The sequence below is a fragment of the Malaclemys terrapin genome, chromosome 3, assembly GCF_027887155.1.
Source record: "Malaclemys terrapin pileata isolate rMalTer1 chromosome 3, rMalTer1.hap1, whole genome shotgun sequence".
Lineage (NCBI taxonomy): Eukaryota > Metazoa > Chordata > Testudines > Emydidae > Malaclemys > Malaclemys terrapin.
The window spans coordinates 47,767,905-47,795,406 of NC_071507.1; the positions used below are offsets into that span (position 1 = coordinate 47,767,905).

A 27,502-nucleotide genomic window follows, 5' to 3' on the forward strand; every position below is an offset into this window, starting at 1 on the left:
TACATAAGGATTATGTGAGACTAGCTGTTGGTGCTGTACTCCCCTCTGCACAGGCTAGCAGAGCTCACTCTGCAGGGAGCTGGAGCACATGTGGCACCCTGTCAGAGGTGACATAGAAGCTGTAGTCTGTGTTTCTGAAGCAGCATGGTTTCCTGCAGCCCATTGCCTGCAGGAGCTTCAGCTGTGCTGGTGCATCTCCAAACAACCCTGAATATAGGGCTATACTTTAAAGGCATCATCTATCCCAAAGGATCTAGCACTCCCATCAACACACTTTTATGTTCTTTTCTGACCAGAGTGGACAGGGCCGGCTCCAGGGTGTTGGCCGCCCCAAGCAGCCAAACAAAAAAACCGAAAAAACAAAAAAAAAGCCGCGATCGCGACCGCGATCTGCGGCAGCAATTCGGCGGGAGGTCCTTCGCTCTGAGCGGGATTGAGTGACCGTCCGCCGAATTGCTGCCGAACAGCTGGACGTGCCGCCCCTCTCCGAAGTGGCCGCCCCAAGCACCTGCTTGGTAAGCTGGTGCCTGGAGCCGGCCCTGAGAGTGGAGCTCTGTTGGATCCATCATAATGGAGTTCTGTTGGGTCAGTTCTTCAGAGTCTGTGGTTACTTATCATAACTCAATGCTTTGGTGGCTTTTCCCTGGAGTTCACTCTTCTTGACAGTGCTTTAACCCCAGAGTTTAAAAAAAAAAAGTTTGGTGAATCATCTGTCGTAGTGGTCATACTGTGCCCATTGACATATTGAAGGCCTATGTTTTGCAATCCCTACTAGCTTCTAGTGAAACCTTCTGAAACCTGCAGTCTAGAGCTTTTGTTCCAGTTTCACTGCCACATGATGTCATTTATGTTAACTGATGTGTTGGGATTCTGAAGTCTGAATTCTACTGCATCAGTGGATTTTGGCATTTGTGTTAAGTAATGTAGTTGTCATGTTCTTTTCCTTCAGTCCTCCCCCACATCCCCCTTTTTTTCTATTTTATTCTTAACAGTGACTAAAAATGGCATCTTCTTATTCAAGAGCTCAGCTCCCAAGATGTATTTAGACCATGTTTTATTTGGTTGATTTTTAGTGACAAAAATAAGATGTCAGTACTGTACTTCTTACTCCTTTTGTATGGTGCAGCCAAACACAGGTTGGTACAGATTACAAGTAAAAGTTGTTTTCTTATTGGATTCTGTCCCATTTAGTACATCATTTATATAATTGTTAAGAAAGTTTCAATTAATTTATGCAATTAATTTTATACAAAAAGTAAAAGAATGCCCATACCAGGTTCTGTACTGAAATTACAAGGCCAAATTCCATTCTCAGACACACCTCATCTGCCCTGTAGTGGAGAGCTTAATATGAAGACAGTGGATTGTACATGTATAACTGAAATCCAGATTTTGCTTGAAAGACCTGAGATGATGTAGAAGAAGGAAAGAAACCACCTTGATAGTCAGATCCCACGTTAAGTTGACAGAGCTAGCAGTTAGAAAAACATGACTTTTTTCTCCTAACCTCTGCCAATTAGATCTAGAAGTCGTTGGGAGACAATAAAGATGTTATCTCACTTAGTTTTTTTTTTTAATTGAATCATGTTCTTCGCTTACTGGAATGACTGGTATGTCTACACAGCCCACAACAGGAAGAACAGGAGTACTTGTGGCACCTTAGAGACTAACAAATTTATTAGAGCATAAGCTTTCGTGGACTACAGCCCACTTCTTCGGATGCATATAGAATGGAACATATAATGAGGAGATATATATACACACATACAGAGAGCATAAACAGGTGGGAGTTGTCTTACTAACTCTGAGAGGCCAATTAATTAAGAGAAAAAAAAAAAAAAAAAAAAAAAAAAAAACTTTTGAAGTGATAATCAAGCTAGCCGAGTACAGACAGTGTGATAAGAAGTGTGAGAGTACTTACAAGGGGAGATAGTCAACGTTTGTAATGGCTCAGCCATTCCCAGTCCTTATTCAAACCGGAGTTAATTGTGTCTAGTTTGCATATCAATTCTAGCTCTGCAGTCTCTCTTTGGAGTCTGTTTTTGAAGTTTTTCTGTTGTAATATAGCCACCCGCAGGTCTGTCACTGAATGACCAGACAGGTTAAAGTGTTCTCCCACTGGTTTTTGAGTATTTTGATTCCTGATGTCAGATTTGTGTCCATTAATTCTTTTGCGTAGAGACTGTCCGGTTTGGCCAATGTACATGGCAGCCCACAACGGTAAGACTCCAGATTGACAAACTTAAGCACTCTAAAAATAGCTTTATAGACAGTGCTTTGAAGTTGTGGCTTTGGCTGGAGCTTGAGCTCTGAAGCCTAAGGAGTGGGGTGGGCTTCAGAGCCCATGCTGCATCTTCAAAGTTTTGTTTACACAGCTATTTTTAAAGAGGTAGCCACACCAGCCTAAGTCTGTCGAACTGGGCTGGAATGCTCATTGCCACTGGCTGGGTAGACATACCCACCGTGTCTTGTGCTTATGGGATAACACTAGTCCACAGATTTCACCATGTTTAATCAGAAGTCATGAAGAGTCAGGTCCTGGATAAAGATCTCACTGCCTCTTCTAATTCTTATGATAAGTCTAGTATGAAGGCTGTGGCCCTGAGCTGTCCAAAGTTGAGTTTTCAACTCTGATAGATATTGGTAAATTGTCTTTCTTCAGCTTGTGTATAAGGAAGAATTTAATGACAATCCTAATGCACAGAAGCAGTGTCCTAATGCCAATGGTTCTCGGAGTCCTCCACAACACAGAACGAAGGATTGAACACTATGTATCCATTCTGTGACTGCTTAATTTGTACACCAGCTATGCCAGGATCACATCTGTAACCTTGCAAAGGAGATGACAAACCTTCATGCCATCATCAAGACTACCAGTCACTGATAAGGTTGCAGCACTGTTGGGGAATACTTGCCTCAAGAGAGGAGTCAAGACAGTCAAGGAAAGGTTTACTGATGGTTTATTATCTGGGATATCTTTTATGAGCTGACAAAGTTCTGTATATTTCTATGTAATTGAGTACTTTAATACTATATTTCTGCATCATAGTGCTTATTTATGGAATTACTCATCTTTTTTGGAAAGAAAAACAGAGCAAAAAAAGAGAGATAAGGCATTTATTGTCAATGCTTACTTTTGTGGAAGGTGAGACATATTTCCAAGTTTTTACTTTCTAAGGCCCTGTCTACACTGGCAAGTTTGTACGCAGTAAATCAGCTTTGAGCGCTGTAACGCCCAAGGTGCACACACTGCCAAGCCACTTGGTGCGCAGAAACTGCACAGATGCAGCACTCTAAAAAAACCACCTCAACAAGGGACGTAGAGCTTTCTGTGCCGTGGCTACGGCGCTGCAGTGCCAGTGTAGACACCATGGTAATTACAGCGCTGCGATTGGCCTCTGGGAGGTGTCCCGCAATGTCTGTTCTCACCTCTCTGGCCATCGGTTTGACCTCTACTGCCCTGCCCTCCGGTGACCAACCATCAGTCCCACCCCATACATTCCTTTGCAAATTTGAAAGTCCCCTTCCTGTTTGCTCAGTGATGAGTGCAGTGGTCTCAGCACATCTTTCCAGGTGGCCATGCCTGCTCCACACACCAGGTGATCTCCCACTTGGAGCAATGCCGAGGTGCTGGACCTCATTGGTATTTGGGGAGAGGAGGCAGTGCAGTCACAACTGTGCTCCAGCCGTCAGAATTATGATACCTATGGACAGATTTCTAGATGCATGATAGAAAAAGGCCATGACCGGGACACATTGCAGTGCAGGGTTAAAGTGAAGACACTGCAGAACACCTACCACAAGGCGCGGGAGGCAAACCGCCACTCCGGTGCTGCGCCCACGAGCTGCCTGTTCTACAAAGAGCTGGACGTGATACTCGGTGGTGACCGCACCTCCACTGCAAAGTTTCCTGTGGATACTTCATTGGCTTTGTTGCCAGTTGAGAGTGGACTGAGCCAGGAGGAGGCAATCTTGGATGAAGAGGGAGAGGGGGAACCAGAGGCAGAGGATGACTCGGAGGCCAGAGATGCATGCAGTCAGGAGCTCTTTTCTACCCCAGAGGAGCCTAGCCAGTCACAGCAGTTGGAGCTTGGCGAAGCGCAAACAGGAGAGGAGGCCCCTGGTAAGTGGATCTAATTTTGGGACTTGCTGAAGCGAGTTGTTGGGGGCAGGAGGGTTGCAGAAAGCAGGCTTGTCTCCCACCTCATACCTGGTTTGAGTGGCGGAACAGGCTGTTGATACACTCCCTCACTTCACGGGAATCTCCCTCAGAGATCTCCAGGAAACTCTTGTAGAGTTACTGGGCAATCCGCTCCCACAGGTTCCTCGGCAGAGCTGCTTTGTTTTTTGCCCCATTAATGGTAACTTTCCCATGCCACTGTGCCATCATGGGGAGTGGGGGGGGACTATAGCTGCACACAGGCTAGCCGCATAGGGGCCAGGGCGAAAGCTGCAGGCTTGAAGAAGATCCTCCCTTGAGTCTCTGCTCACCCTCAGCAGCGAGATATCTTCCATAATGATCACCTCCTGTGGAAAGTGTGGGGACAGGAATGATTATCAGGGCCCCTCCCTACAGTGCTGGCTCTCCCCAAGTGCCCAAGAGACACGTGCCCAGTGTACAGCAGGGTCCAGGAACAGTGATTTAACCCGCCCCTGCGGCTACTCCCCCTTTTGGGGGTCTTGTGGCTTATGTGTGCTTGCCTGGGGTCAGCCAATTAGTGACAGGAGTGAGAGTACTGGCAGTGTTTTAAAGCACTGAAACAGTGTTGTCTGTGTTGCAAACAATACTGCTTCTGTAAAATGTTGCAATTAAACTTCACAGAGAGGACCTTGGGAGCACAGTCTCCCTCTTTGTTATCAGCGGCAGAACGGTTGCAAAGAATTAGAAAGCGTCCAAGAAGAACTAAGGAGGACTTTATGCATGAGGTTATGATGTATTCCGCCGCAGAGAAAAAGGAATTGAAGGAGTGGCGGGACAGCGAGAAGAGGGACTGAAACAAGAATGTGGCATACCAGAAAGAAGTCATGGAGCGGCTCTTAACAGTTATGGAGCGCCAAGCGGACACGGTCCAGGCGATACTAGCTCTTCAAACTGAGCAGCTCCATGCCTGTCCTTCCCTGCAGTCGCTGTCGCAAAACTCTTTCCAATGCGCCCCCGCCCCCTCAGCCAACATACTCTTATCAACCCCCTGGCTTCACTCTCTACCCACAGCATTCCACTCCTCCCTCCTCACAGTCCAGCAGTGTGGACTCCCAATACCCACTGCACTCAACACCCATCCATTTGCAGTTTGGCCCTGCTGAAGTACAGCACCCGTTGCATCATACTCCAAAGGAGAAGGTTGGGTATGATCCCTGAACATACACAACTCCGTAGCCGTCCCGGGACCCCTCCTCCTCTTGAGACCTACCATTTCCTCATTCCTTCCATTCCCCCCTCCCCCTCCGTGCTGATGAATTTTTTTCGTTTGACTCTCTCCTCTGGTTGTTGTCTTTCAATAAAAGAATTGTGTTTGTTTAAAATCAATCTTTATTCTATTAAGTGAAAGCAAAAAGAGCACTGCAAAGCAACATACAATTATGTTAAGGCCCCTTCTTGCAACATGTGCACCAATCATCTCCTTCCTAGCATTACAATCACTGCAATCCCGAGCATAGCAACAAATATTAGTGGCTTTCAGCTTCAAATTGCTGCCTCAAAGCATCCCTGATCCTTATGGCCCGTGCTGTGCCCCTCTAATAGCCCTGGTCTCCAGCTGTTCAAACTCAGCCTCCAGGCACTGAGCCTCTGCAGTCCAGCCCTGAGTGAAGCTTTCACCCTTCTCTTCACAAATATTATGGAGCGTACAGCATACGGCTATAAGCATAGGAATATTGTCATCGGCCATGTCCAGCTTCCCATACGGGCATCACCAGAGGGCTTTTAAACGGCCGAATGCACACTCCACAGTCATTCTGCACATGCTCAGCCTGTTGTTGAACCGCTCCTTGCTGCTGTCAAGTTGACCCGTATATGACTTCATGAGCCACGGCATTAAAGGGTAGGCAGGGTCTCCCAGGATCACAATGGGCATTTCGACTTCCCCTATGGTGCTCTTCTGATCCAGGAAGAAAGTCCCTGCTTCCAGCTTCCTGAAGAGACCAGTGTTCTGAAAGATGTGTGCATCATGCACCTTTACGGACCAGCCTGGGTTAATGTCTGTGAAACGCCTACGGTGATCCACAAGCGCCTGGAGAACCATTGAGAAATACCCCTCGCAATTAATGTACTCAATGGCCAGGTGGTCTGGTGCCAGAATTGGAATGTGCGTGCCATCTATTGCCCCTCCACAGTTAGGGAAGCCCATTTATGCAAAGCCTTCCACAATCTCACGCATGTTGCCCAGAGTCACGGTCTTTTGGAGCAGGATGCGATTAATGGCCCCGCACACTTCCATCAACACGACTCCAACAGTCAATTTTCCCACTCCGAAATGGTTAGTGACCGATCAGTAGCAGTCTGGAGTAGCCAGCTTCCGCAGTGCAATCACCACATGCTTCTCCAGTGACAGGGCAGCTCTCGGTCTTGTGTCCTCGTGCCGCAGGGCTGGTGCAAGCTCATCACACAGTCCCATGAATGTGGCTTTCCTCATGCAAAAGTTCTGCAGCCACTGCTCGTCATCCCAGACGTGCATGATGATGTGATCCCACCACTCAGTGCTTGTTTCCCAAGCCCAAAAGCGGCGTTCCACTGTGGTCAGCACCTCCGTAAATGCCACAAGCATTCTCGTGTCATAGCTACTATGTGTGGCGAGATCAATGTGGCACTTCTTTGTAGTTTAAGGAATAACTCCACTGCCACTCATGATTTGAGCAGCATTCTTGTCAACAGCTCGGGATCTGCTAGAAAGAGGCAGGGCAGGGCACGCAGTACACAAACCGTTAAAAGATGGTGCCAAATGCGGACGGAAACACAGGGATTGCTGGGATGCGAAGCAATGCATCACGGGGCATTGGGACAGGACCCAGGATGCCCCGTGACCCCTTCTGCCTTCCCACAAGTCTTAGCGGCAGAAGAGAAAGAGGTGCTCTGTGGGATAGCTGCCCAGAGTGCACCACTCCGAATAGCGTTGCAAGTGTGAACACACTATTGCGCAGGCAGCTGTCAGTCTGAACACACAACAGCGGTTTTCCTTCGGCGCTCTCTGAAGAAGGTAAAATTACTTACCTGTAATTCTCACCCTTTGAAGATATCACACAGGATTCCCACTCCCCTGCCCTCAGACTTTTAGGTTTCTTTTCAAAGATAAGGTGTGGCTGCAAGTGGTAAACTTTTACATTGAAGTTACATTTGCATTTCTAAGAGCATTCTTGTTTCCCATGTATTTCAGGAACTGATTGAGAAGGGTCTGGGAGCTGAGGCAGCAAGCCAGAGCTGAAAGGGAACACAGGGGAGGGTCTTGTGCCTAACTCCTAGAGCCTCAGAGGACTAAAAATATAAGAGCTAGGGATGTTCCTGATCTGTCTCACACCAGGGAGGCAACACTTAAGAATGGAAATCTATTTATGTGGATGCATAATCTACTGTACACAGGGCTCTGCCTATATCTATTATATCTAACTTTAAAATGGGTGAACATATATTGTCCAAATAAGCTCAGGATATGATAAACCTGCCTTCATTTTTAGACTACTGCAGTTTCTGGTTTCATCTTTTATTTTATAATGTCATCTCTGAAGCATTTTAGTCTTCAAGACTAGAAATCAGTTGGGAAATGCATCTTAAAAACAGAGTGCTCAACTATGCCCTGTATCCAAGCAGTGTTCTGATGCAGTTGAGAATGTGAGCCACAGGGAGCTCCCTGACCTGTGCTACTCAGCTATGTCAGAAGTTAGAGCAGCTAAGAGCCTGCCCTCAGTTATGGCACTGGTGTAAGTTCCTTAAAAGACCTGCACTAGTAGAGAATAAGCATAGTTGCACTCGCTCTGCCATGTCCCCTCACCCCTCCCCACCCCCAGAATATTGCTTCATCTCTATATACTGGAACTGGCTGTACTGCCTCCAACATACTTATGCCAATAGAACGTTACTCTGCGTGAAAGGAATTCTCTTCTGGCTACGTACAACTAGACTCTATCCACATTGTAGTGATGGAATGACTTGGGTATCGGGCCCAATAAGAATGACTTTCTTTATAATTGTTCTCTGAAGAAGTACATCACAAAAATGCCCACCAAGCCACACTTCTCCCCACAGAGTTGAAGTCTTCCTCTCTTCATCCTTCTCCCTTCCACCCCCCAAAATAATGCCGTTCCTTTTTATAGAGATGGAGTGATTTTACTTTCCACTTGGCTAGGAAATGGAAATTGGAGCACCAGGGGATACCCACTTTACAGACTAGTGGCTGACATGAGACACCACTTGCTGGAACCAATAGATTTAGAACACTGAGCATGTAAAATTCTCTTCTTAGTTGCATACAGCAACATCAGCCCAAGAATGATGATCTGTTGTATTTATTTGTATGTAATTCTCTAAAGGTCAGAAATTATTTTTTTCCGTAACTTTTCTGAAATATGTCTCAGTTCACATGCCTTGTACTCCAAAGGGCCCCCCGAAAAGATTGTTTTAAAGTTCACATAATACTCCAGAGTTAGTTGTGGTTTATAAATAAAGACATCGTTTTACAAGAGAGGGCAAAGACAGTCCAGTGATTAGGGTGCTAGCCTAGGGCTTGAGAAACCAGATTTCAGTTTCTTCACCCATCCCAGACTTCCTATGTGACCTCAGGCAAGTCACTAAGGCTCAATGTGTTTCAGTTCCTCATCTGTAAAATAGGGATTGTAGTTCTTCCCTACCTCAGGAGGGCTTTATGAGGATAGCTGCAATAAGGATTGTTAGACACTGAGATACCACAGCAATGGGGGCTGTCTAAATACCATAGATAATCTGCTATTTAATTTTCTATCCCAAGAGATGAGCATATTCTGTCACATAAGAAAAATTAACCCCCACTGACCTCTCTTCTCTACATCTTTTGTTTTCAGTGTGATTATAGTTCGGAGCATTCCATCTCACTTTGCTGAATTCTGAGTGTCTTTCTTACCAACATCCAGGAGTTATTTGGTGGGCTCAAACTCCACCATCTATGGACCAGATCCATGTCTTTCCTGAAAAATGAACATCAGTGGGTTGGTCTGCTTTTAAGGGAGATGGTTAATACTCATTCCAAGAGGATGAATTCCTTCTGTTCTTCTGAGTATTATATTTTATCCATTAAATTTTTCGCTAAAGAATTTTCAAAGTGAACATCTTGTCCAACTACCCAGTTCTGGTCTAGCCTCTCTTTTAGGGAAAGATTATGGAGAAGTTTGTGACCTAGATAGATCCTGTGCCTACAGAGCATGAGGGTCAGGAGTTGGCCTAGAATGAATGGTAACAAAATTTAAAGAACATGTTATTTTGCATTCAGCTAAATGCTTAAGTAGGATTTTTTCTTAAATAAAATATTATTTCAATGTCTTATGTCTTGATGATACAGTTCACTGTATTTCTGAGTTAGTTACAATGGAAATAACCACTGCATTTTATGTCATACAGATCTTACACATCTAAAAACTTTTTTCAAATTATGTCTAGTTTTTCATATGCTTTGCAACTTTAGCAATTTGCATATTTTCTGGACTGTTATTGTATTATGATAAACAGGGATTACCATATATTTTCAGATAATGTTTCCTTAACAATTCAACTTCTATTTGTAACTCTTCCATTCATTTTAATTACTAGCACAGTGTGCAACATTTATTAATCAGCAGAGTCTTTTTAAGTTAAAATACTAAATTAGCTAACCCCATTAACACAGAATACTCCAAACAAGCTGTAATAGGAGAGGTAGTTACTGTGTAAATCGTATTATACATGCGGGTGCTCTAGGGCACAGTTAAGCATGATTACCCTCTTTTGATCCAGTATTCCTCTGCTTCTTCCAGCTAATTTCCAGTGGAAATTTACAAAGTGGTGCCTTCATTTTTCTATCTTAATTTTTCTAATGAAGTTCTGGTACTTTATAACACTGGGGATGCAGATAATAAGTCTGTGTATAATTAAGAAGTTCTAGAATTTGTCTGCAAAAGAGATCTCTGTTACTTTTGCTTCATACACGAAGTAGGCTATTCTTTTTTTCTGCTACCTTACCCCATTGCAGACCTGGATTAAACAAAAATGACCAGACGATTCCTAGATTTACTGACATCAGAATACAAAATAATGTATACGATAAATACAGCTGTGAACTGGACACACACTTAGTGTAGCTTTGCATAGAGTGTCTTACATAATGAATAATAATATAATTGTCAAATTATATGACATTGGATGTAACCAGCAGTGGTGCTGGAACCAGGGATGCTGGGGGTGCTGCTGCACCCCCTGACTTGAAGTAGTAATAATACACCCCAAATACATCAGTGGTTCTCAAACTTTTGTACTGGTGACTCCTTTCACATAGCAAGCCTCTGAGTGCGACCCCCCTAATAAATTAAAAACACTTTTTTATATATTTAACACCATTATAAATGCTGAAGGCAAAGTGGGGTATGGGTGGAGGCAGACAGCACGCGATCCCCCATGTAATAACCTTGCAACCCCCTGAGGGATCCTGACCCCCAGTTTGAGAACCCCTGAAATACATGGTTTCATCAGCACCCCACTATAAAAAAAAATTTCAGGACAACTAGTAACCAGACTAGATGCGTCAAGAGATTATACTGTCTTTAGGTTGTAAATACAGCTTGTTTTAACATGCATTCATTATTGGACAAATTATGGCTGCCCCAGCACAGTTATGCTAAGATAAGAACAGCCACAGAGCTTCTTGCCTTCCCTGAGTGAAAAGCAGAAGGGGGTAATCCTACAGGTGATAGTACTCAGTGTCCCAAAGAGGGCACATCTGAAAAGGTGGAGGAATAACTTCAGATTTGGCCCCAACTTTGAAAACTGAAAATTCATGAAGTTCTTCATAAAAAATAATTAATTCATATGTGCCAGATGGTATTGAACAGTTTATGTGGAGCTAATTGTTCATGGTCTTCTTTAGACTGACAGATCATTCTGTTTTACTTGAGTTGGGTGAGATGCTCTGCTAGCAGTTGAGGTGTGAACACCAAGGGAGGAGAAACTGCTTCTGTAGTTGGATAGCCATTCACAGTCTTTGTTTAATCCTGATCTGATGGTGTCAAATTTGCAAATGAACTGGAGCTCAGCAGTTTCTCTTTGGAGTCTGGTCCTGAAGTTTTTTTGCTGTAAGATGGCTACCATTACATCTGCTATTGTGTGGCCCAGGGAGGTTGAAGTGTTCTCCTACAGGTTTTTGTATATTACCATTCCTGATATCTGACTTGTGTCCATTTATCCTCTTGTGTAGTGACTGTCCAGTTTGGCCAATGTACATAGCAGAGGGGCATTGCTGGCACATGATGGCATATATAACATTGGTGGACGTGCAGGTGAATGAGCAAGTGATGTTGTAGCTGATCTGGTTAGGTCCTATGATGGTGTAGATATGTGGGCAGAGTTGGCATCGAGGTTTGTTGCATGGGTTGGTTCCTGAGTTAGAGTTGTTATGATGCGGTGCGTGGTTGCTGGTGAAAATATGCTTAAGGTTGGCGGGTTGTCTGTGGGCAAGGACTGGTCTGCCTCCCAAGGTCTGTGAAAGTGAGGAATCATTGTCCAGGATGGGTTGTAGATCACTGATGATGCGTTGGAGAGGTTTAAGCTGAGGACTGTAGGTGATGGCCAGTGGAGTTACGTTGGTTTCTTTTTTGGGCCTGTCTTGTAGCAGGAGGCTTCTGGGTACACATCTGGCTCTGTTGATTTGTTTCTTTATTTCCTTGTGTGGGTATCGTAGTTTTGAGAATGCTTGGTGAAGATCTTGTAGGTGTTGGTCTCTGTCTGAGGGGTTGGAGCAGATGCGGTTGTACCTCAGCGCTTGGCTGTAGACGATGGATCATGTGGTGTGTCCGGGGTGGAAGCTGGAGGCATGAAGGTAGGTGTAGCGGTCGGTGGGTTTTCGGTATAGGGTGGTATTAACGTGGCCATCGCTTATTTTGTACTGTGGTGTCTAGGAAGTGGACCTCCCATGTAGATTGGTCCAGGCTGAAGTTGATGGTTGGGTGGAAGCTGTTGAAATCATGGTGGAATTCTTCCAGGGTCTCCTTCCCATGGGTCCAGATGATGAAGATGTCATCAATGTAGCGTAGGTAGAGACGGGGTGTGAGTGGATGAGAGCTGAGGAAGCGTTGTTCCAGGTCAGCCATAAAAATGTTGGCATATTGTGGGGCCATGTGGGTGCCCATGGCGGTGCCACTGGTCTGGAGGTATATATATTGTCACCAAATTTGAAATAATTGTGCATGAGGATAAAGTCGCAGAGCTCAGCAACAAGTTGTGCTATGTCATCATCAGGGATACTGTTCCTGACAGCTTGTATTCCATTGGTGTGTGGGATGTTTGTGTAGAGAGCCTCTACATCCATGGTGGCTAGGATGGTGTTTCTGGGAGGTCACCAATGCATTGTAGTTTTCTCAGGAAATCAGTGGTGTCACGGAGATAGCTGGGAGTGCTGGTGGCGTAGGGTCTGAGTAGGGAGTCCACATATCCAGACAGTCCTTCAGTGAGAGTGCCAATGCCCGAGATGATGGGGCGTCCAGGATTTCCATGTTTGTGGATCTTGGGTAGTAGATAGAATAACCCCGGACGGGGCTCTAAGGGTATGTTGATTTGTTCCTGTGTTAGTGTAGGGAGTGTCCTGAGTAGATGGTGCAGTTTCTTAGTGTATTCCTCAGTGGGATCTGAGGAAAGTGGCCTGTAGAATTTGGTATTGGAGAGTTGTGAGAAAGTGAGTGCTTCTGAGCTGTGCCCCCGTTGGTAGGCACCACACAGAAATGAGACTGTGCTTCTCAGCAGACAATGGCACAACTGCCAAGCCTATATTCCTCTTGCTTCTGCCCAGGAAGCTTATCTCACTCTCAAATTGCCAGAGTCACTCACTCAGAGTCAGCCCCTGATCAGCATCCTGCTATAGATGTCATCCCTGCTATCCCAGCTGGAAAATCCACTGGGTCCAGAAGGCCTTTCTTCCATCTCCTGCTGCTCTACTGAAAGAGATAAGGGAGTGGGAGAGACAAGAAGCAATGAAGAAAAAGGGTGAGGAAGTGGAAGAAAGGAGGGAATATGTGGAGGGAGGATGGAGAAAGAGTGGAGAGATGGGAAAACTACGCACAAAGTAGAGCAGTGGTTCCCAAACTTTAACAACCTGTGAACCCCTTTCACTAAAATGTCAAGTCTCATGAACGCCCTCCTAAAAATGAGTATTTCCAGTGATTTTCTCCTTTACTTGAGTATAAATTATAGAAGCATTGATCTTGGAAATATAAAATTTGTTTTTGACATGCTTATTACACACTATTTATTATTATTATTTATAATTACAGTATTTTTATTACATTATGAAAATGGCAACACTCTTCCAAGATCTCACTTTCATAGCTTGCATCACTTTGAATAAGCCTGTTATAAGACAAGGCTCCTGTGTTGCATCAAGGAGTATCAGATGTGAAACAGCATGAAGGCATTGAATAACCCAATTCAAAGAGTTCCTCCTACACAAGCATTCAGATCTTGAGCAGTCCAGGCAAAAAAGGCACATTACAACAAAGCTTAAACTTGTTCTTCATAATAATTTTAAAAACAATACTAGCTGTCTATTTAATTTTAAAAACAGCAAAAAATATCCACCTCTCTTTCCATTTCTTATAAGAAGTCTTGAAGTTTAAATCTCCTCAGTGTGATAGATAAGCTTGCTTTGATCTGCTTAGCTCTTGGAAGTCCAGGGGCTCCAGCCTGCTGGCCTCATGCTACCTGGGGTCCCTAGGGACAGCTCTGTCCACCATTAGGAATTTTTTTCCCCCCGATAACCGCCTGTAAAATTTCACGAACCCCAGGTTGGGAACCACTGGAGTTTGCTGAAGGGAGAAAGAAAAGGAATTTTTATGGAAGTTGGCTAGGACATGTTCAGGAATCTATAGGTGCACCACTGAGAGTTATCTGAGGCAGGATTGCATGTGTCCAGTCAGGCCTGTTCCCATGCTATTTCACCCTATTTTGTATTGGCTGCTGAAAAGGGTGCCTCAAAGCTAAATGTGCCTTAAAGACAGTTAATAAAAAATCCTCTCTGGGGATATCCCCTCACCTCCACATGAGAACTTGGAAGTTGAGGCACCAACAGCTCGAGGGAAGGCTGGCCACTGTCATGTTACTGCACTCCACTACTTTGAGCTACTGTGCTGGCATTTATCTGGACATCAAGATAATCAATTTGTGGCTGCAGCACTCAGAGTCATAGATTACCAGGACATCATGACCTAAGGCCTGGCTAGGCTACGGAAAAAGGCCCCATCCTACTTAACTGTCCTCTCAAGGCCAAAGAGCATAAACAAACAAACTAATTAAAACCCCACCATCTGTGCCACAGCATAGATCCGACACAACACCAAGTGTGGACAGCCTTTGATGGTAATGAGATAGTCAAAGCCATCTCTGCAAGGTAGCACCCTGGTACTCATTGCATTTACAAAGTATCATTGCTAGGATTTTGCCTCTAGGAAGGCAAACCTTTTGGTCAAAATTCTCACACCATACCCTAGACTTTTTGTTTCTTTTGGGATATCCCTTAGTTGAGTTTTTGTAGCAATAATATTTCATTTTTAATTATTGCCTTATTTATTTGGGGAGCCTTCAGTTCTCTCTCAGTCAGCAACATGGAGCTCATGATTGCCAAGAGAGGAGCTGGCTCCTGCTATCACTGCTTTTAGCCATCAAAAACCTTCAAGAGCTTGTGGAGTTCCACCATAGTCATCCTAGGAGGCTGGGACCCAGATGTTAGAAATCTGCCAGAATGAGCTCTTCAGATCTTTGCCTGAATAGACCTATTAAGTCTAAACTTGTGCCATTAACTAACAACATTGATATCGCTGTCTGAATTTAATTTTCTCTGGATGTTTTCCTTTTCTTCTCTAACCCCTCCCCTATTCTACCGAGTTCAGAATATACATTATTGCTAATTTTGAGAGAAGCTATGTCAAACATATACATGAAGCTACAAATCTTTACATCAGTCTATATCGCAGTATTATTGTTGTTTGTTATACTTCTTTGTTCTGAAGTTCTGCTATGAAGGTAGAATATCCTTTGTATGATTCCCATGGCATACTTTAGTTATTCTACTCTATTTTAATACTAATATATAGTATTTTTAAAACACATTCTTTATTGAAATGAATATACAATGAATATCAGAGATTCTTGCTGGATGTAAGAAGACTTCAATTTTGCAAATATAGATCATTCTACATTCTGAACGACATAGGCGTAAGGAGCCACCCTCATGGATCTGACTATAGAATTGGGGACATAATGAAAACAACAGTTTATTTTATGCCATTCTAGCTATATACAATTTTTAAAGTCTCTATTATTACTCAAAAACTAATAAATATGTTATTAATCATTTCCAAGTAGAGAGACATAATCCAGAATGTGCACTTAATGTCACACACAACAATATATGTATACACTTATCTGGTTTAAGATATTCAGTAGAACACAGCACATGAAATATACATTTATGATACTAAACTACATACATGTTCTATTGTGTATCATTTCTTATATAATCAGAATATTGTTTGATCTCTAACTCAAGATACAAGATAAGAATTTGGTTTATTCTGAGAGACTATTTGAAAAAAAAATAAAATAAAAGGCAAGATTGAACAGTGATCTAAATTGAAACCATGATCTTTTAAAAGATCTGTATATATAATTATATATGGATCTGTATATAACTATATTTGGTTATAACTTAAGATCATAAACTGTGAACATCATCATTTTCATTTAGTTTATCTTTCACTTTTCTCAATAAACGGTATTTTATAAAATTTTTAAAATCTGTTTAGTATATAGGCTTTACAAACACTTTATTCATACTGAATTATGAATGTTATGGCTAAACTAAATTCCATGCATATATGGGCAAATCCCTAAACTGCTAGCCTTGTCTTCTCAGCCATCCAATCCCCTGAGAAAGCCAATTTTCTTTCATGTCTGAACAAAAGAAAAATGTACTATTAAAATGCAATTCAGAAGTGATAAAAAAACTGTAAGTGGAGCAGCCGGCTCTCAGCACCTTCTGTGTATACTCTGGGACACTGGGGCCACATTAATTTTTTGTGCGTGTGATGTCCATCCCATGTGCAAATTAGCATTACAAGTACCATAATCTGTCTTATATGAGAGCTACCTGTCCCATGAGTGTACACATACTTCTGTAGCTTTGTATTATTCAAAGCTCTGTTACCTCTGTGTTTTTGTTTTGTTAATTTTATATAACATTTGTTGGGATGCTGGATGGAATAAATTGATGTTACTAGTGAGATACTCAAACTTTATTTTTCTGAAGGGGAGAGTGGATGGAAGGTTCATTGATAAAATTTACAGTTGCTAAAATATTGATTTCCCCCAATAAATGATTTTTAAAAACACATTTAGCAAACCATAGACAGAAGTAATAGTTTTATTGCCATGTGATGGGCTGACCAGTATGGAGAGCAGAGCTTTGCCACTTCCTAAATGAGAGAAGCCTGGTTCCAGTCCAGAGCCTGAGGCAGCCTGTTACCTGGATGAGCCATTTGGAGGATAGGATGACTAGGCATCAGTAAAAAGGAACAAAACACAGGGAGACAAGTCTGGAGCAGTAGGGTGGGATCCTGCTGATGAATCCACAGATGACCTTGATTTTTAGCTTCACTGTTTTCCCTTTTTTATTTTGGACTCTAAAGCCCGAGAAAGGGCAAGAAGGCTAAGGCACCATGATACCGGACTTTTAAGGAGTGACACCTAACCATCTGAGACCCGCAGCAGGCTAAACAGTACCTCTTTGTGCCCTGGCAAGGGCACCACTGAGACAACCTGTTTACAGATTTGATATTGAATGCAGGCACACTCTAGCCCCTGTGGAAGGGAGCTGGTCAGGACTTAAAAAACAAAAACCGAACAACCACCACCACCCAAACCCCAGAAAAAAATTCCTCTTCTGTAGTATGGATGTGGAATAACTACTGGATGGCAGAGCAGAATGCTCAATGCCAACAGCAGCAATAGCAACTCCTCCAGCAGGTGACCATCAAGCAGCAGCAGCTGATCTGGAATGTAGCTGCCCAGCAGCAATAAAAGCGAATGCAGCAGATTGTGACCATACTGTGGCCACCCACAATGGCTGGGCCTATTGGCACAGATCTGACAGGAGCCCTGGTCCAGAAAACTACCAAAGATGGGACCTGAAGATGATGCAGAGGCCTTTCTCAAAACATGGGCAGGTGGTACTTGACCAGACAGTGCAAGCAGCCTAATACGGGTTAGACTCAGTGACATCACAAGATTATGTACAAGTCAAAGCAACCATTTTGTCATATTGGATATCTTGCAGGAAATGTTCCTTCATTGATTTTGGGAGAAGCGATATCCTCCAGATGCCTGTTCCCGCATGGTGGCACAGAAACTGCAAGACTGGTGTTGGCAGTGACTCATATTTCAGACAGAGACAGGGATTCAAGTAGCAGAAATCATTTTGCTTGAACAAATAATGCTGATTTTCCCACCAGGGGAAAAGATTGAGTTCTATGTCACTGGCCCATGACAATGGCTGACACCATCCAGCTATTGGATAAATAGAATTGTGCTGACTACTGAAGATTAAGTCCCTCCGAACTTCTGTCCCAAACTGATGCTTTGGTAGAATGTTTCAATGGGACACTAAAAGACATGTTAAAAAAAATTGTTGCCACAGACACCCAACACTGGAACCAGTTGCCTCCCTTCTGCCCTCCCATTTGTTGTGGGGGAGGTGCTGCAGTCATCTACAGGCTTCTCCCTGTTTGAACTGTTGAATGGGAGACAACCGCAGGGGGATTCTGGACTTAATACAAGAAATATAGGACGAACAGACCACTGGGGCTGACAGTGTGGTACAATACATCCTCACCCTTCACAATAGGCTAGCAACTATAGGTATGTTCAACAGGGAGAATCCCCTATTCCCAGAGTGCCCAAGAAACAACCTATAATAAAGGGACCCTCCTCCAAATGTTCAGACCCAGAGACCAGGTACTCTCATTGTTCCCTAGCTTGAAGTCAAAACTGTTGGCCCACTGGCAGACCCCTTACATGATTGATTATCTGCCAGGTAGGGACAATGAATTACAAAATAAGGCAACTGGACAAAAGACAAACCAAATAAACCAACCATACCAATTTCCTAAAGCCATGGAAGGCCTATTTATAGCTCCCTTTTCTCTGGAATCAGAGTTAGGGTTGCAGACAGCCAATATCTCAGGACTCAGGATGGTCTGTACTATGGGCAACCTCATACCAGAGCAGAGGGTCCAAGCCCAACAGTTGATCACTGCCTACCCAACGGCATTTTCTGCCCCATCTGGACAAACCCATCTCACATGGTGTCCTGGCTCAGTTTGGATGTGGCGGGAAGTAAGGGAAAAGCTGCAGCCACTTTCCCAGAAGATGAATGAACCCATGAAGCAAAAATTACAATCTATGCTGGACCTTGAGAGAAACTTAGGAATCCCTAAGGCCCTTTTTTTCAGTTATTTATTTTATTTTTAATTTCCCGGAAATATATTGGGATTTATTAAAAGTTTAAAAACAGGAGAAAATTGGTATAAACGGAAAATGAAGGTCAGTGTGTGTGGAGGGGTGCCTGGTACTCACAGGAGCCAAGGAGGACTGGTGCCCAGTACTCACAGAGGCCAAGGGGGGGCACTCACCATGTGGCAGTTGAGGAAGCCTTCCGCCCTCTATTGGGCTTACTCACCTCCTCCCCATGCAGAGGAAGCAAACGGGCATGCTGAAGGACCAGGGTCATGAGGGGAACAGAAAGCTGCATCTGTAAGTGCTTGTCTCCCTACCAGACAGAGCCTCCCTGGATCCCAGCACTTCAGCACAGCCCCATCCTCTTCCCACTGCAGGCTTTGTCCAGCTGCAGTGGGGGAGCAAGATGGGCAAGGAGCCAGGTCCCGGCAGTTAAGACCACTCTTGTGCTGAAGGGCTGGGGTGGAGAGGGGACTCTGTCCAGCAAGGGAGCCAGTTCTCACAGAGTGCAGCCTTCTGCTCCCTATGGGCCTGTCGCTGCAGCAGTGGGCAGTTTCAGCTGTTAGGATCCAGCTCCCTGCCCATTTCACTCCTGCACTACACAGAGTGAACAGACGGGGATCACGCTGTAGGGATGGAGTCAGGAGGGGAGTGAAATGCTTCAACCTGTGAGCACTGGCTCCATTGCCAGGCAGAGCCCCCTGCTCCCACTGCTGGCCTTCAGTATGGCTCCATTCACTTCCTCTGTGAAAAATGGCCAAAATCCAGGTTAAAATTGGTTAAACCCAAAATTGGCTTTTTCAAGGAAAAATCAGTAAGTACCAGTAAAGAGGGACTTTAGGAATCCTGTAGTGACTGGAGAAGTCCAATAGCATTGGTCCCTAAGCCAGATGAGACCACCTGATTTTGCTCTGATGTTAGAAGAGTCAATGCCTTATCAAAAGTTGATGCATAATCCATGCTGTGTGTTCATGAGCTGCTAGACCAGCTGGGCCAAATATTACCACCCTGGATCTTACCAAAAGATACTGGCAAATTCCTGCCAAAGTCTTGAAGAAAAATGGGCTTTGCCATCCTTTTGGCTTTATCAGTTCTGGACTATGCCATTTGGCTTACAAAAGGCTCCAGCAACTTTTCAATGGTTACTGGATCAAGTTCTCCAGCCCCACAGTAGTTGTGTCACCACCTACCTCAGTGATGTTGTGATCAATAGCTGGCACTGGGAGGATCACCTGACACAGATAGCTGCTGTATTCCAGTGCCAGACTAATGGCAAACCCTGCCAAATGTGGCATACACAAAGATGAGACAACCTATCTGAGGTATACCTTGGTGAAGGGTCAGGTACAGCCTCTGGTGGACAAGGTCCAGGCCTTAAGGACCTGCCCTACTATAACTTCAAAGAAGCAGGTGCACTGGTTTCTGGGAATGGCAGGATACTATAGCTGGTTTGTACTGGGATTCTTATCCATTGTGGCCTCCCTCACCAATCTGCTCAAAGACAGTAGCTCAAAAAAGATTTATTGGCTTTCTCACAGGATGGAAGGCTGTGAGAAATCCTTTCAGATCCTAAATGCTCACCTCTGCAGAGAGTTCACCTCATACAGCCCAGATTTCAACAAGGAATTTCTTCTACAGACTGATTCCTCCGAAGTCGGGTGGGAGCAGTCTTGTCCCAGACAATCAACAGCAGGACGTAGAATCATAGAACTGAAAGGGATCTTGAGAGGTCATCTAGTCCAGTCCCCTGCATTCATGGCAGAATTAATTATCTAGACCATTCCTGACAGGTGTTTGTCTAACCTGCTCTTAAAAGTCTCCAATGATGGAGATTCCACAACTTCTCTAGGCAATTTATTCCAGTGCTTAACTGCCCTGACAGTTAGGAAGTTTTTCCTAATGTCCAACCTAAACCTCATTGCTCCAATTTAAGCCCATTGCTTCTTGTCCAATCCTCAGAGGTTAAGAAAAACAATTTTTCTTCCTCCTCCTTGTAACAACTTTTTACATACTTGAAAACATGTCCCCTCTCAGTCTTCTCTTTTCCCGACTAAACAAATCCAATTTTTTCAATCTTCCCTCATAGGTCATGTTTTCTAGACCTTTAATCATTTTTGTTGCTCTTCTCTGGACTCTCTCCAATTTGTCAACATCCTTTCTGAAATGTGGAACCCAGAACTGGACACAATACTCCAGTTGAGGCTAAAGCAAAGAAGAGTGGAAGAATTACTTCTCATGTCTTGCCTACAACACTCCCTGCTAATTCATATCCTATCCTCTACCTAAGCCAAAAACTGTTCCCAAGAGAAAAAGCCTACTCACCATGATAGTAAAGAAAAAGCGGTCTTAGTTGTGAAATGGGCCATGGAGGCACTCACATATTACTTCCTAGCAATAAGTTCATCTATTCACAGAAAGACACCAGCCCCTGACTGATGAGGTGGTACCTGTCTCTCCAGCCCTTCTCATTTCAGATCCAGCAGAGGGCTAGGACTGCTGATTGAAATGCAGACTTTTTGTTTCAGGATGGAGGGGAGCTGGTGAGGGAGGGGAGTTGGCAGGGGAGGGAAAGGTGTGTGAGGGGGCAGACAGGCCCCACCCTGGCAACGAGAAGTCTAAGGAGAGCCTGTGGACCCAGCTGACCCCACCTCACTACACCTTTAGCCAATGTCAGGAGTGAAGGGGGGAGTGAAAAGGAGACCTAGTCCAGTTCAGGACTGACCAGTAAGGAGAACAGGGCTCTGCTACTTCCTTGATGAGGTAAGCCTCATTCCAGCCCAGCGCCTGAGGCAGCTTATTTTATGGACGGAATGAATAGGCCCAGGAAGGCTGATAAAAGGAGCTAGCTGCACAGAGACAAGCCTGGACCAATACGGTGGAGTCCTGCTGACAAATCCATGGACAATCCTAATTTATAAGTTCACTGTTTTCCTTTTTTTTGTTTTGGACTTTAACACCCCAGAAGATGTAGGACTCTGGTGTACAATAGCCAGAAGATTAAGGCAGCCCAGCACTGGATCTGTGAGGGGCAACACCCAACTGTTGGGGACCCACAGTGGGGTGAGTTGTGCCCTGTTGGGTCACAAGGAGGTGCTGCTGAGACAAGTTGGTCACATCCCACATTTATCAAACTCCTTGTTTTAACAATCCAAATCTCATGGGGACTATGGCCTTCACATAAACTCCCAACTTTCTTTTCAAATTTTTAAAATTAGCTACACTATCCTCATGACAGCTCAGGCAAAATAATGTTCTAAACGTCTGAAACACATGCTTTTAATTCTAGCAATCTAATCAATTAACTACCCTAACACAGAATAAAGAATACCTGCTGCTTTTCAGAACACCAGCAATGGCATATCTCAGGATTTTAATCTATGTTAAAATGTGATAAATCTGAACCAGATCATCTGCTCCTATGATGAAATGTATGGCAGGGGACTTAGGAATAGGAAATCTTTGTGAGGCTCCCCTTACCACATGCCTCTGCACAACAGACTGTGGGACCTGTCTAGAAAACCTGCAAATGCCCGTGGGAGGTTAGGGCCATCTATATTAAAGCCCTCTCCCTCCATGTCAGACTTGTGCCCCTTGTAGCCCCAGGCACTGGCAGCATGGCTCCCCTATCAGGGAGATCCCCTCAATATTATTAATGGTGGCAGAATTATGCCCTTAACTATTACTGTTCAATACAATTAAGCAATCTTGTGATTAAGATGCACCATTGGTGATTTTATCAAAAGCAACAGACATTTTTTTAATCTATGGTCTACAAATACATTATAATTAATGTGACTATTAGTGTAGCATGTTACTACTCAGAGTGAGTAAGAGTAGCTGAATTGGGCCCTCAGGGTTTGGAATGTAATTTCTAAAATAAGCTACAGTTTAAATACAGTGGTTGGTAAACATCCAGGCAATCACCTGGTTATGCAAATGAACCAAAGTTGCATCTTCACCTAAAAGTTTCCATTCCATCATATCATAACTGGATGATTCTCTAATGTGGCACCACTTCTTTCAAAAAGCGAAGAGCCTGGGAGAGAAAATGCATTAGTTCTCTTGCAATACTGAGAGGAGGAGATGAACAAGTTAGTGGAAAGTTTGTTGGGTATATGTTCTGCTCATATCTCAAAGCATTTATTCCTCTGATTGAAAATACTACCTACTGCAACCATAGTAAAGTAGTAATAAATATACAGATGTTTTTATCTTTCAGATTTTTGCCATTTTCTTCATGTCATAAAAACCAGGAGTATGACCCATTAATTCATACATCAAGTAAATATGGCCAAATGACTTATGGAATTAAACATTTCCGAGAAGAACATCATGAGAAATGGGTAGCAAACAAGGTGAGTCACTGTAATATTCAGCAAAGTGATAGATTTCTAGATTGTTATTTTATTAAAATCAGAAAGCATTGGGCCTGGTCCAAAATTCATTGAATTCAATGGGAACATTTCCAATAACTCTGATGGGCATTGATTCAGGACTTCAAGTAGTATAATGGATTTAATCTTTAAAGGCCAGATTCTACAAGATACTGAGCTTTTTCAACTCTCTTTGAAGTCAATTGAGGATAAGGGCACTCAGCACCTCCCAGCCGATGCTTCGCACTTTATGGAATATTGGGGGGGAATATACCACATTACCTGCAGTATGTGCAAAAGATATCCTGTTTTATGTACTGCTTTTTCTGATCTGGTAGAAGAATAAATATGAAACACATAGTGAATACTACTGAAAATCTCAACAAAAAATTGAAATATTAACAAATGCTTTTCTTCTTCCATTTTCTGCTCAGTTTTTAAAATGAGCAAAGAGCTATAGTTTCCATAGATATTTTCATCATTCTCTAATTTGTCAAAAACCATCTCAAGTCTTTCTAATTCCTGACACAATAGGATGTGATGTTTCTCAAAACTTTTAACAGTATAATATAAGTTCAATAGAAGGAATTCAATACAGGATAGGATGTCAAAAGTTTAAAAGCTTCAGTCATGTAGAGCATCAGTCACAAAGCATGAAATGGAAAAAAGACAATTGAACAATTGCTTCTTGACAGTTTTGTAAGTTCTTGTCAGTTTTGGGAAGCAAAGGATTCTGAATTTATGTAACCTCCCAGTGGACTTAGGTTAAAGTGGATGAAAGAAAACTAAGTTATCACACACCAATTTCTGCTAAACCAGGGCCTGATTCTGTCAATGGGACTTCTTTGTACCTGAGTTTAGAAGAATCGGTCTTCTGGACATTTACACAGTTTAGAGGGTCAGTGAGGATGCAATTAAAATGAATTAGAAAATGTTCTCTTTTTAAATGTTTTAACAGTATACATATCATGTTCATATCAGCTCTTTAAATAGCGTCAGTGGTAACAGTATTAAAACATGTTTAATCACAGTTTTCAAGCATGTTTTCCCTGTAAGTGTACATCCAAGCCTACAAAATCTGTCTCCTATGTAAATATGTTGCTAAGTGTAAAGAACCCAGAATTTTTTTATTGCTTTTCTCCTCTACTCCAGCAAAGCTTCTCTAAAGAAAGAATCATATTCCTCTTTTGTCTACAGCTACAGTGATAGTACTGTAGCTAGCTAGCCTTCAGTCCGTTAAGGATATGCTTGCTCTCTGTCCCCTGCCATCGCTCCAGTTTAAAAACAGTAATCCCTACAAACATTTCAACTTGGTGCTGAACATAAGGGAGAGAGTAAAAAGGAAAAACGAATTCTTGATTTTTTAAATAAGGTTCCTCACATCGATATTAGTCTTTGTGTTTTCCACCAGATGTCTGATTTGGAAATTAAGATCTTTAATAAGCGAAAAGCAGTTCTTTTCCCAACTTTTACACTTTTACAGTCAGCAGATTAAGACTTTGGTATTTTAACATAATTATTTTTATTAAACTGCATTGCAGTTAAATGCACATAGGCCAATAATTGAACCTTCTTTTACAAAAAAAAAAAAAAAAAAGGGTCTGGATTTAGTTAAAACAAAATGAGATACAAGTAGCATTGTTGAAGCCAGCAGGCATAATGTAAGTAGGTTATAGAAAAGCTTTTCCAAACATTTTTTGCTGATATTTCTCAAGTCAGACCAGCAACAATTCTGCTTTTCCAATCCTGGGCATTTCTTGATAATATACATCATATAAGCTAGAAACTTAGCTGAGACCACCAAACTCATTTTTACTTGTGATCTTAGACAGTTTTCAACCTAAATCTCTAGAGGTGAACAGCTATATCCATTAACCCAATATGACATCTAGCCTTCCAACTACTGATTCTAAATCAATATGAAGCTTCAATTAGGAGGCACTTACAAAAACAGAGAGCTAATAGGAAAGAAGAGCAGCTTCTTGACCTACCTGCTGCTTTTACTGGTCATTATCATCAGAAAAGAGTCTAAAAACTCCATTCCTCACCACTTTTTTAGGGAAAGAGGCCCTATCAAAAAAGGCCCAAGATCAGATTTTCATAATCACTACCTTTAAAAGAGGAACTCTTTCTTTTTAATCACCACTTTAAGTGATCTACACATTTATTTCTTGGATATACATTATGTTGTGCATAACTATACTGTACACAAGATGATCGTATATGCAGGAAATGCTGTGGAAGACACTTAACAAAATGGAAAACACCTTCATGCTGTTGAAAGCCTAAGGATCTTTCATCTCAGAATCTATTACTACTTCTTAGCACTTAATTGATTTTCCTACTTGGAATGTATCAAACTTTGTATATAAACACAATTTATATGACAATCTAAATAAAAGGATGATAGCCCTGCTAGGATGTGCATTCAGCCTATCACTGCAGCAGTGCACTGGAGAGGGAAAAATACTATTTTTCTTGAAATGTGATCACCAATGACAGGGCAAGCCTACAAATTGTTGTATCAAGTCCTCCCAAGAAATCACCTTGATGGTGAATGGCCTCTTCAAGTATTAATGGAAAATATGTTGAGCCTGTTCCAAATTATCTGTCAAAAAGCTAGCTTCCTTGTGTTTTATGGGTGCCTCATATTTAATTATAAATTGCTCAGACTTATACACAGGTTTGTATATACTGTTACTTTAAAAAAATCACAAAAAGATTAGAATCTGACTATATAACTACTTGATATCCTATTGAAGAAAGAATAAACAATTAGGGTGAATATTGGTTCACTATATTTCCTCTTGAATAAACAAGATGGGGGTATAGCACATCCTTTCTCAGAACATCATAGCAGCTGTTAGTGACTGTGAGAACTTAATAGTTTTATTTCTACTTAGTAATGATCTCCAAACTGTTATCATACTCTATGATCATTTCAAAGACATCACCAAGTTAAGGGAAAAAATAGTGTTGTATTTACATTTTTCGCTGGAAGCATACAAATAGATAAAGAGAAATATTGCAACTGTTATGATAACTACTTGATTTTGGTTTCCACATTTGTAAAAACTGATAAATAATTTATGACTTCTTTTTTAACAGCACACTTCTAAAGCCTTATAATTTTTTGTTTTCGGTTATTTTTTATTTTTATTTATTTTCAAATGCTTTGAAATATCTTAGTCAGTATTTATATTAAGTATGCAGTTTTAGTATTAAGAACCTGCCAATCACCATGAGTTTAATCTATAATGATAGGTCTCATGTAGTTGGACAGTCTGGGAATCAATATACCAACTATAATTTTTTGGTGGTGAAAACACTCACATGTTCATATTTACTGAAGCAGAAATGCTATCCTACCGCTTTTAATCCGAATTGGAGTTAGTTTGCATATGCATTTTAGACAACTTACTTTAATGGCATCATTTAATGTTTTCCTTGTTCAGGAAATTCAGGAAGTGACATTTTAAGACGTTCCTTGTTGATAGAATCTTTCCTCATTTGCCTTATTATAGGTGAATTACAACATGGCTGCAGCACTGTTTCATTATTTGCACATGCATTTTGGCCCTAAATACAATTTTATTATCTACAAAGCATAAAATATCCAAGTACTCCAAAGAATTAATTTAGAGAACCTAAGCATATTGCACAGAACATAAAGTTGACCTTTACCGTCTACAGCTTTTGGAATCGAGTGGGATGTGGAACACATCATAGACTTAATGTGGCACAACGCTGTCTGCAGAAACTTGGGTGGGACTGTGACTGCCTGCCCATTGCACCCGATGATTGAATCTGCTGTCACCAGCATCCTGATAATAATGAACATTCGGCTTAACGACCGTGATTATGATTATCATAATTGATGTGCAAGTGCAGTGTGTGAGGATCATTACAGCTGAACTGTACAGCAGAGAAACATGCCTTAGTTATAGATAATTTTACTTTTATGCATTGATTGGGATAAAATATGCCTTTCAAGTTCAACAGGCCAGCTTAATATAATTTTAGGAAGGTTTCTACATATATGAATTGATGATTATGAGCTTGCTGCAAAACAGCCACTCTAGCTGTTTGTTTTGAATGGTTTCATTCCATTAATAACAGCAAATAATTAAATAATTAGATATTTTCAAGGGGAAATATCTTATGAGTACAGCCTGCATTAATCAAATATCAAATTAAAAGTGTTTCTGATTGCTCTGGCATTGCCTATGTATGCTAGGAAAAAACAGGATATGTAATTCACCACCAGTACAGCTCCACTGACAGTTGCAGCACTGGAAGCTGTATTGTGGACAGGACACAGGCATTTTTATCACTGTGTTGTGTAACCTGCAGAGCATGTGGTAAATATTCCTGTGCATTGTATACACTACAGCTTCCATCATTTTTGCCATCGGTGTAGAGC

At 42.3% G+C, this 27,502-nt stretch overlaps 1 protein-coding gene across 2 annotated transcripts in view; it reads left to right on the forward strand.

Moving 5' to 3' along the window:
* Window positions 1–27,502, forward strand: part of SPATA17 (spermatogenesis associated 17) — a 177,785-nt gene that overhangs the window by 108,463 nt on the left and 41,820 nt on the right. Inside the window, exons 9-10 of one of the 2 annotated variants that reach the window (XM_054023969.1) lie at window positions 22,926–23,061; window positions 26,773–27,055. In XM_054023969.1, coding sequence (XP_053879944.1) covers window positions 22,926–23,061; window positions 26,773–26,808 — 172 coding nt within the window. In that variant the 3' untranslated portion in view covers window positions 26,809–27,055. Of the gene's footprint in view, window positions 1–22,925; window positions 23,062–26,772; window positions 27,056–27,502 lie in introns of those variants that run through there. The other variant, XM_054023967.1, reaches the window with a different exon arrangement.